The sequence below is a fragment of the Bombina bombina genome, chromosome 2, assembly GCF_027579735.1.
Source record: "Bombina bombina isolate aBomBom1 chromosome 2, aBomBom1.pri, whole genome shotgun sequence".
Lineage (NCBI taxonomy): Eukaryota > Metazoa > Chordata > Amphibia > Anura > Bombinatoridae > Bombina > Bombina bombina.
The window spans coordinates 755,435,828-755,446,601 of record NC_069500.1 but is presented as its reverse complement, the minus strand read 5'-3'; the positions used below and the strand labels follow the sequence as shown (position 1 = coordinate 755,446,601).

At 35.1% G+C, this 10,774-nt stretch overlaps 1 protein-coding gene across 1 annotated transcript; it reads right to left on the bottom strand.

Annotated features, from left to right (window-relative positions):
* Positions 1 to 1,041: 1,041 nt before the first annotated feature.
* On the bottom strand, positions 1,042 to 9,790 carry LOC128647993 (cocaine- and amphetamine-regulated transcript protein-like). Its single transcript, XM_053700678.1, has 3 exons — positions 9,662 to 9,790; positions 7,675 to 7,758; positions 1,042 to 1,336 (listed from the first exon to the last, which is right to left on the bottom strand). Exons 1-3 carry the CDS (start codon positions 9,788 to 9,790, stop codon positions 1,229 to 1,231), a joined length of 321 nt encoding a protein of 106 aa, XP_053556653.1. The 3' UTR covers positions 1,042 to 1,228.
* Positions 9,791 to 10,774: the final 984 nt, after the last annotated feature.

The window sequence follows — 10,774 nt, the reverse complement described above, 5'->3', positions numbered from 1 at the left end:
TTACAAAAATACTCATTTTAATGGGTAATTCTGTAGAAGAATCATTAGATAAACTTTTCTAAAGGACTGTGATCTACCTCATTCACTTTTATTTTACCTTGTATGAATAAAAAAAGTCATCAGCTTCAGTGTTTTCTTGCAGTACTAAATAAATAATTAGGAAAAATGTAAACATTTGGGTATAATTTATCACTGGAGGATTTTAAATATATAAGTGCAAGTATGCCTCATACTGATTTGTTGCTTAAAGAACAAACTTCATTGTAAGAAATGCAGAAGCACACAGGGCAATCAATCACTTTATTTTTATATTATTTTGGCATATACACAAGGTCCCAGCTTCCTGAAGAAAATGCCACCATTTCTGTTTTAGCTCCCTTTAGTACATTGATACCTTTGTTTAAAAATGCCAATAGATTACTCTAAAAATGGCATCATAATAACATAAAATATTTTTTTTTTCGGAATTGCCGTTCATATTCTTAAAGGTGCTGTCTCTCCTAGACACATTACTAATTGAGTGATGCACTGGATTAGAAGAAGAAGAAAATCACTCATTTTGTTTCTCAATTTTCAAAATTGTTTAAAATCTACATAAAAGGTTGAAATAATCTATTAAAGTTATCATTATAGCATTTTGAAGTTACTAAATAAATAATAAAGGATTATTTCCATAATGCTTTTATTTCATTAGAATTGTGTTATTTTCTGGAGAATAGGGATAACAGCACCTTTAAAGGGACATTGCCTAAACAAAATGTGATGTAAAAGCTGTTTCAATTGATACTAAAACTATTAGAGATGTATAAGTTCTGTACTTCCTAATAACCTTCATGGGCTGATAGACACCTCCCACTAATACTTATTGGCTGACAAGTACAAATGTCTATTGTACTAATCATCCAATGAGCAGTGGTGAAAAGCTGCTGTATAAGCTTTAAATTAAATTTCCACAGCTTTTACATCACATTTTGTTCATGTAAAAAAAAAAAAAAAAAACTTGTTTAAATCCTGCTTTTTCCATATGGATGATATTTTTTTTTTTGTAGTACAATGTCCCTTTTATTGGAATAAGAATCTATTTGAAGATGAATGATGTTAATTAGTATAGAAAGAGAGAGAGAGCAAAAGCATTACTGAGGTCTCATTTCTCACTCTGCCTCTAATTATCTTTATTACTCTTCTTCTTTCTTGAGTTCTTTCTCCTTCAAATTGTGGTCTCTCTCGCTCACAAACATTTCAGGATGTAGAAATTACAGGTTGTTCCCCTTGGACAGTTGCAGAGTTTTCCAATCCTTGCCCCTTTCCTCACGGCACACTGCTCACCAGCATCACACTGAGGGGAAGAAAACAGAAACATTTAACTAACTAAAAAAATAAATAAAAAGCATTAAAAAAAAAATATCAACAGTTTTACAAACATCTTAGGTCTTCAGTTGTAACTGAGAACACAGCTCTCCATCTAACTCTGCATTATTCCTTTATATCTTACTAGCTTGTCTTTACATAATACAATAATTCACAAACCAACAAATAAGGTTGTTGCAGACACACCGGATTTGTGAAATTGAAGACTGTATTTCCTTCCCTTTACTGGTTTTCTCTCTTTATCTTAGTGCTATTTTTATACCTCCACATAATTGGGATATAGAAAAAGATATAAGCTAGTGTGTCTGAAAAATATTATTAACCCCTTCGCTACTGGGAATTTCAGAGAAGAACTTGCCCAAAATACCGGATAATTTGTAGCATTTTTGCTATCACTCCATTTAAACAGAAATAGAGCCTTGTATTTTTTTATTTACCTATGAAAACTATATATTTTTTTTTTTTTTTTTTTTTTTTTTATAAATAGTTTTTATTGAGGTTGTGAAAAGTGTTACAAACAAGAATCATCTTTCAACAATAATAACATGGTGATACTGCGACATACATTATTAAAACCTTAGTATAGTGGAGTAATTGAGAGATAAGAACTCCGGTCAAAGAGTCTGAGCATTTCTGGAAGGCTATAGGTATTGTGTCCATGAAATATATAGGTATGTCTAAAATTCCAACTATCTATGTGGGAATAAAGGAATCTACAGTATGAAGTTGGGAGAGATATTCCGAACGTGGTTGGTTTGTATGTCAATAGAAACTTGATGAGTTTTGTAATGGAACCTCAGTTTTATGTTATAGAAATAGGGTGAATGATCCCTTCCTTGCTAGAAATAGGTTTGATAAAGTTATCTATGCAAATAGGATTGAGGCAAGTGGGGGGGTTAGCTTTTTGGTTTGGTCACTCTTGGACCACAGTATATAAGAAGAGAGAAAAAGAGTGCAGCGGGCGAGAGCCGCTCTAATTAAAGAAAAGAAGGGGAAGGGAGATGGGCTTGGGGGAAGCGGAGTTATTTAAGGTGTCAGGGTGGTTAAGTGGAGGGTATAAATATAGGTCGTATTACATGGCAAAGAAAGAGGATCCCAGACGGGGTACTTTACTGTGTATGTGATAGAAAGGGAAGGGCAGGGTCTTCTTTAGTTATATAATAGGACTTATCCGTTCTCTATTTAACCTGGTGAGTACTCCAGATGTCTGTTTGCGTTGGGACAGATAGTGTGTTAGTGGTGGGTGATGTCCCTCCGGGGGGCTTAATAGAGATGTGATAAATAAACACTATGACTGGAAGGGATTGATAAAATGTGGCTAAGTTAGAACCAGGGGGCTGGAAAGTTTACAAGGAAAAATTGATAGACCCCTGTGGGACCCTCAAGTAGGCTGGGTAAAGAATCTCTGATGAAAGCTAAGCTAAGACCAAAAATATGACCTGTTGTGTGATAAGATGTGTAGGGCAATATATAGGAAAAATAGAAAAGGGGCATAATGGAGCTATGAGGATGTGAATATGTATGTATAGCTTCGTCATTTTGGCCGAACATAGAATCTGAGCTAGTAGACCATAAGCTTAATGTATCAGATAAATAGACAGACATGTGCCGTGGTCCATTAACCTACCAAACAGTTGTGAATGTCTTAAGGTATGTAATTTAGGTGAGGATGATTTTGAGGAGCTTGAGTATGATGGAGGAATAGTAGCATAGAAAGCTGGATCTATAAATTCTAATAGGCATGGGCTGAGTGACTTATAAAGCTGTACCATACTGTCCCGGCCGTAGACAGCACGATTGTAGAAGCAAGGGAGTTCATGTAGGTCAGCTACTGCTCTGAAGCTGTCTCAGCATATCCATACTATCTTCCAGAAAAGGTATTGCTATCCTCATATAGATTTTAAGTGAACAGGTCTCGCTATGTAAAAGATCTTAGGAATTATGGACTCCTTCTATAGCCTGGGCTTCGGTAGTAGTGGGGGGTATGCCCATCCAACTAGATAGGTCTTATAAACACCGACAGGGTTAAAATTTTAAATAGAGCAGGTTATCATCTGATATGTTACAGAGCTCCTCTAACCAGTTGCAGTGAAACCTAAAGGGATACGTAGGGAGATAAGGTCGTGTCACTAATAGTTAAATGAGTGTGTCATAGGTAGAGCTGGATGTAACATGCCGTGCTACTGTATGGATGAATAATGTACACAAATATATATATGGGTGTAAACATAGGAGATGTCAGCAGCATGAGACCAATATAAGCACAGCCTGAAGCTAAATAACATACAGTTAAATAAAGCTAGGCAACATCGAGTATGATAATGAAACTGTAAAAAGGATCACACCCAGCTTACATAATTACACGCAGATATAAACACCTATATAGACAGAGCTAATCATTCAATTTCTAACATCAGTAGAGTCATCTAACATTACAGTCAGAAATAAGACTTTTGGTGAGAGTTGGGCTGAGAGAAATCAAGATCTGTTGTATATAGTAACCTCTATCCTCACTATTGTCTCAACATCTTACTTTAATTGCTGCTTACTACTGTTCTGACCAACTATTTTCTATATTAATTTCCAGTAGACTTAAAGCCATGAAATAAGCATTTACAACAGAGGCAGTATGGATATTATATGAATAAACACATATGTGATAGCTAACATCTTAGGTGAAGGATAGGAGTAGTTGCTATAACTGGGTGCAGGGAGATTGCAAGGCTAACCAAACATATAATAAACAGGGCCCTTGAACATTACAATATGCAGATGTGGGATATGTAACCTGCTGTATTTAGGCAGAATATGTAACATTCTAGTAGGGAAAAGTAATTAACAAAGAAAAAGCCGAGTTCAAAATAGAAGTCCCGAACTGACCGGGGAGATAGCTGTATCCGACATGGAAGTCATCATAAATATCTCCTAAAGCCATTAACCATCTGCTGGAACTATGTCCGCTGTTATCTGTCTTGGCGATAAGGACCTGTGCTGTAATATAGGTCAGTTAGTGTATGTATACATATATTGTGTTCAGTGTGCAGGGTGTCCGCTTGTTGCAGAAGCAAGGGAATCTTCTCTTATGAACCCTACAAGTCAATCAAAGTTGCCATGAAGATCCGCATTAGCCGGCTTTTAGCCGACGCCTGTGGCCAAAATTGCTCCGGACCCTAACAGCTGCACCGGAACGAGGAGACCATGTAACCAGGCAAAAAGGCTCCGCACAGCATCTCCGCGGTATAAGGCCAATGGGTGGCATATATCTAGCCAGCTGGGAGGCGAAAAGTCTAAGTCAGCTCCGTAAGTCAGCTTATGCGGTATCACTCTCCCGGGATCTCTATATATTTATTTTTAAGTAAACAACCCAAGTTATTGATCTAAGCCCATTTTGTTATATTTCTTGCTACCATTTCACCACCAAATGCGATCATATACAAAAAAATCGTGAACTTTAGGTTTATCACTGAAATTATTTACATACTGCTTGTGCAACCATGACACAAGTGATTGTAAAAGCTTCTCTGTGGTCCCCTTTGTTCATAAATAACAGACATATATGGCTTTACCATAAGTAACACTCCCCCCCCCGATCTTTCTGGAGTGTAGTGATCCTCCTCAATTCTCCCACCTCCCTGATCCCCACCCAAATAGCTCTCTAACTCTCCCACTCCCACTAATGTTGGCCATCTTTGGTACTGGCAGCTGCCTGTCTGCCAGTACCTAATTTATGGCTATTTTTTTTTTTAAAGTTATATATATATTTTTAAAATTCTCTAGTGTAGTGGTCCCCCCATCTACCCCCTCCCGATGATCCTTAACTAGGGAACCCCCCATTTCACCCCTTTTCTGTAGTGCAGCACCACATCCCTCCCTCTCTCTTAATTTTTTTCTGCAGTCTGGGGCCGCTCCCTGCCCCCTCCAATGCTGGGCCGCCCACCCTCATCCTCATCATTTTTCTCCCACAGCTCCCGAACAAGCGGGTGATCGTTACAGACAGTGACACACATAGTGTCACTGTCTGTAATGATCTGGCATCTGCCTTTATATGGAACAGAGCACTGATCATGCTCCATTTCCATATGCAGACAGATGCCTACAGCTCCAGAAGAGCAGCCGAGACTGCTGAAGCTTCCTGCAGCTGCAACGTGTATATATATATATATATATATATATATATATATATATATATATATATATATATATATATATATATATATATACAATATGTAGTACAATGGGCTTTGTACCGCATGACCTATATATAGGTCATATTGGGTCAAGGGATAAAAGGGACATTAAACCCAATTTTTTTCTTTTCTGATTCAGACAGAACATACCATTTTTCAAATAAAGTTTTTAATTTACTTTTTCTTATGGTATTCTTTGTTGAAGCGATATCTGCTGCCACTTACTGTTCTTGCAAATGTATAAAATAGTTATAAAACTGTTGCCATATATTGCTCCAGTTATGTAAACGCTTCTACGCCTTCCTACCTACTTTTTAACAAAGGAGAACAAAGAACATTTGATAATAGAAATAAATTGGAAAGCTTTTTAAAATTTAACACTCCATCTGCATCATGAAAGAAATCAGTATTTTGGATTTTGGATTTTATGTACTTTTAAGTACAGTAGTAAATATTTTATAAAAAATTTTTAACACACAAACACACATATACATACACTTCTTTTTTTTTATACAAACACAAATCATATTCACACTTTTTATTTGTCCTTCATTTCATTAACCCATATCCCCATCTGCCTTTTGTTTGCCTTTAAAGTGATGGTAAACTTAAAGCAATGTCTAATTCTCATACGATTCTAAAATAAAAATAAACATGAGTTTGTCATGAAAAAATACTATGTTCAATTGTAATACCTTTATTCTGAACGCAACAGCTACTATATACATGGTATCCACCGACAGTCCCGTGACAAAACAATTTTTTTTTTATGACGATAATTGCGTGGTCCAATGAAATCTGGCATTTTAGCAAAGATCAGAAGCTGCATGACGCCACTAACGTATGCGCAAAGGAATAATTTTTTTTCTATGCTAAAATGTCAAAACGGCACAGATTTCATTGGACCACGGAATTATCGTGATTAAAAAAATAAATTGTTTTGTCACGGGGCTATTGGCGGATACCAGTATATAGTAGCTGTTGCATTCAGAATAAAGGTTTATATTTATTTTAGAATCGTATGAGAATTAGACATTGCTTTAAGTTTACGATCCCTTTAATTAACTCTGTATTCCCCTTTTTATCTTCCCTTTAACTACCCATCTTCCCTTTAACTACCCTTCCCTATTACATAACCTTTTTTTTTTTTTTTTTTTGCTTTGTCCTCTTTTACACCTAGTTCAGCTGGGTGTAATTAGTCTCAATGTATCGACAGCCTCCGACAGTGTATTAACGGTTTGCGCTTTCATTGTAAACCTGGTATAAGTTATCGCTTAATGGCTTCTAATACTTTCTATGGGTCGCAAAAATATTTTCGGATGCTGATATTAAGGTATAACGCGCCATCGAAAGCATATTTATCGGACTGCGATCTCGCGCAAAACTAATAATGGCTCAATGGAAGTGAATTTTTAGTTGGTATGTTCATTTGCTGCAAGACTAAAGACAATGTCTTCTAATTACAAATGAATTAATGTCCCCTTTAAATGAGTTTATTTTGATGTTGGAACTAAGAGAATGTGCAGTACTGGCCCATGAGACTGATCATCATTGGTTGATAAGGAAAACACCCAGAGTTCTACTGGTGACATGCCCCACATGCATGAAAACAAAACCAAGGAATATGTATTTTACAAAACACAAACAGCTGTAATACGTCAAAAAACCCTCATTTGGATGCAAACAAGATAACAAACTACTTTGATGCATCCTCATTAAACAAAGAAGTCACATTCCTCCCTGAGAGTTTTTTCTGTCAAAACTATATACCTATTCTGTGAGTTCCCTATACTTTTATCTTTCTGTTCAGTGCTTTGTGTTGTCTAATAAATCCAATAATGAATAATATCAATACAATATGCTTCAGTTAAAGCAAACAGCCAGCTTAACTACCTCACACTTCTAAGACAGTAGAAGGGACATGGATAACAATAAGAAACAGTGAATATAAAGAAGAATCTGTAAACCTAAAATGGTTATTGTGTATTGTTTTAATGTGCATTCAGATAACAGTGATGTCTCTTTTCAATTAGTAACAACTGAATCATATGCAAAGTAGGTCAGTGAGGATTCTGGTCACTTTAATGGCCACCAATGCTAGCTCACATCACAGTCTTACCGAGGGCACCCATCCCAATTTCTTGTCCAGAGGGAGGATCCGTTTACTCTTGAGTTTTTCCAGAACTTCTTGCAAAGCTTCAATCTGTATGGAGGAACAAAAGAGAAGCAATAAGCAAAGCACAATATCTAGAGGGCACAAGCAGTGGACATACACTGATAGAACTTTATCACGTGTGCCATATAACAAGGAAATGCCACACTGTCCTGTCTAATCAACTATAGAATATTTTTTTCTTCAAATATCATAGATAAACATACCAATTAAATTAACAAATCCCATGTTTAACTTTTTCAAAACTAGAAATTTGACTTTTTAAGACCAATTAAACTTAAAATAAAATACACAAAAGTATTATGTGTCATTGGTATTCATACTCAGGTAAACATTAATAAAACAGCTAAAACACAGGAAAAAATACTATTGAACAACTAAATGTCAAAACTCACTCCGCGTTCCGTTGATGAATTATTCATAACTCGCTAGATTTTGGTTGATATATGCAATGCCACAGTGTTTTTTTTTTTAGGATTTGTTTGCTATAAGCACATTGTTTCAATTATTGTTTGTGTAAAATAAAATCCATTGTTTAATTCAGAATAAAATACTGATTTGCTTTAACTGGATTATGTTGCTCAAAATCTCTCTAAAATTGTTTTATTTTATATAATATATATAATATTATACTATTTTATAATGAATAGTGTCCAACAATGTACAGAAGGTGAGAATTCAGAAATTAATCATTTCTGTTTTATAACAATACCTGTGTGAGAAAATGCTCTAGTTAAAAAAAAACTGCATTTATTTTATATGTGCAAGTAGTGGTTACTATGTAATTAAAATATGTTTTTTTTAAAAGAATTCCTTTGTAATAGATTGAGTGAAATTCACTGACTCTCCTGTACTCAGGCAGATAGATTTGAAAATATTGAACTGTTTGCAACACAGCAAAACTGAACAGTCTCAGAACCCTCTGCTGGAAGGAGCCAGCCATGACATGGAAGTCTTTGACTATGGTGTCAGCAACCTTGGTTCTCCAGATATTTTGGAACTACATTTCCCATGATACTAAGACATTCTTTAGGCTGTCTGAGCATCATGGGAAAGGTAGTCCCAAAACATCAGGAGAGCCAAGGTTGCTGAACCATCACTATACTGGTAAGAGATCATTCCCTGTAAGACATTTGAGTGTTTAGGATGATATAGGCTTGACAATCTGCATTTGAAAAAGCTCAATACTCATCATAGAGTAAAACAAACTATGTACTGAGCCCTGTGGTAAGATAGTGTAGTTAACTAATAAGCATATATCTTTTCTATTAACATACCACCCTACCAAGTTGTTTCCTATTATTCTTATACAAGTATTTATTAAAGGCTAAAAAAAAATTGATGATGCTAAACCACTATTACCATTCCATATTGTAACTCAAGCATTCCACTAACTTATACTTTAATGCTTAAAGGGATATGAAACCCCAAAAACATATTTTGTGATTTAGACAGAGCATATATTTAAAAAAAAAAAAAAATCCAATTGACTTTTTTTTTTAATCACATTTGCTCTGTTTCCATGTTATTTTTTGTTGAAGAGATGTATAGGTAGGTGTCTGGAACACTACATGGCAAATAGTGTATACAGTGCTATAATCTAGTGCTCTTAAAAATGGATAACTTTCTTGCAAAACTGCTGCCATATTGTGCTCCAAATACGTGCATGCTCCTGAGATTATGTACGTCCCTGCTTTCAACAAAAGATACCAAGAGAACAAAGACTTTTTATAATATAAGTCAATTAGAAAGTTGTTTAAAAATGTGTGTTTAATCTGAATCATGAAAAGAAAACATTTGGGTTTCATATCCTTTTAAAACCTAGGTAATCAATTTATATGCACGGCTGTTTGATAAAATGGTTTAATTTCATTCTGTATCTGCTTTTGCTTGTTTTTTCCTTTTTTAAAATTGTATTGTTTTGATTCCTTACCAACTCTTTTTCTTCTTGGCTGTTATCTGAAGCCTCGGCTGACCTGATTCCCACTGACTCCTCACTGTAGACGAGGATCAGAAGTAAAGACAAACACCCACAAAGCAAAGGAAGGCGGCAGCTCACCATGGTGTTTCTCAGTGGATTGTTTCAGTTTGGAGCTGTCCATGGTACTGATTTTTTTACTTTTATAGCTCTATTGTGTAATGAAAATCTAATCATTTCCCCCTACTATCCTTACATATATTAATATGCTCCTTGTTTATTTTAATATTGCTGCTCATCCTGACAAACACTTTTCCTATTAACCTACTGGCTTTTACAGTCAACATCTTTATTTAATGTAGGAAGATGCAGCTGGACCCTTGGGAGCAGATAATATAAAAGGGTGAGAGATTGCGTGAGCAGAGTATAATTAAAAGGGGTTTAACTCATTTTTAAATATTTATAACATGGTATGTGCTTCTCAAGGTTATATAGATTTAAAATCTAACAATTTTTTGAAAATTAGATATAGATTCAGTACTACATATTTTCCACCAATAATATTATGTGAAATAATGAATACATCAGTATGTCCTTATTGAAAATCTTTTTTTCCCCCCACTGGAAATATGACACTATAAAGAAACCATATTTTTATTTAAATCAAATGTTGTTGAGCGTTTTGATGTTCCATAATAAAGAGTCAATGTCAAGTAGCCATGTATTATTTCACTGTCTATATTTTAGCCAAAGAAAAAAAAAATTTGAACTAGGGATGATTCAAGGTGAGATCTTAATCCTGTCTCTATTAACTTAAAGGGACATAATACTCATATGCTAAATCACTTGAAACTGATGTAGTATAACTGTAAAAAGCTGACAGGAAAATATCACCTGAGCATCTCTATGTAAAAAAGGAAGATATTTTACCTCACAATTTCCTCAGCTCAGCAGAGTAAGTTCTGTGTAAAAAGTTATACTTCACCTGCTCCCAGCTGCAGGTAAAAAAATTAAAAAAAATGAAGAAATGAACAGCAGCCAATCAGCATCAGCAGTGCTGAAGTCATGAACTCTTACTGTGATCTCATGAGATTTGACTTAACTCTCATGAGATTTCATAGTAAGCTT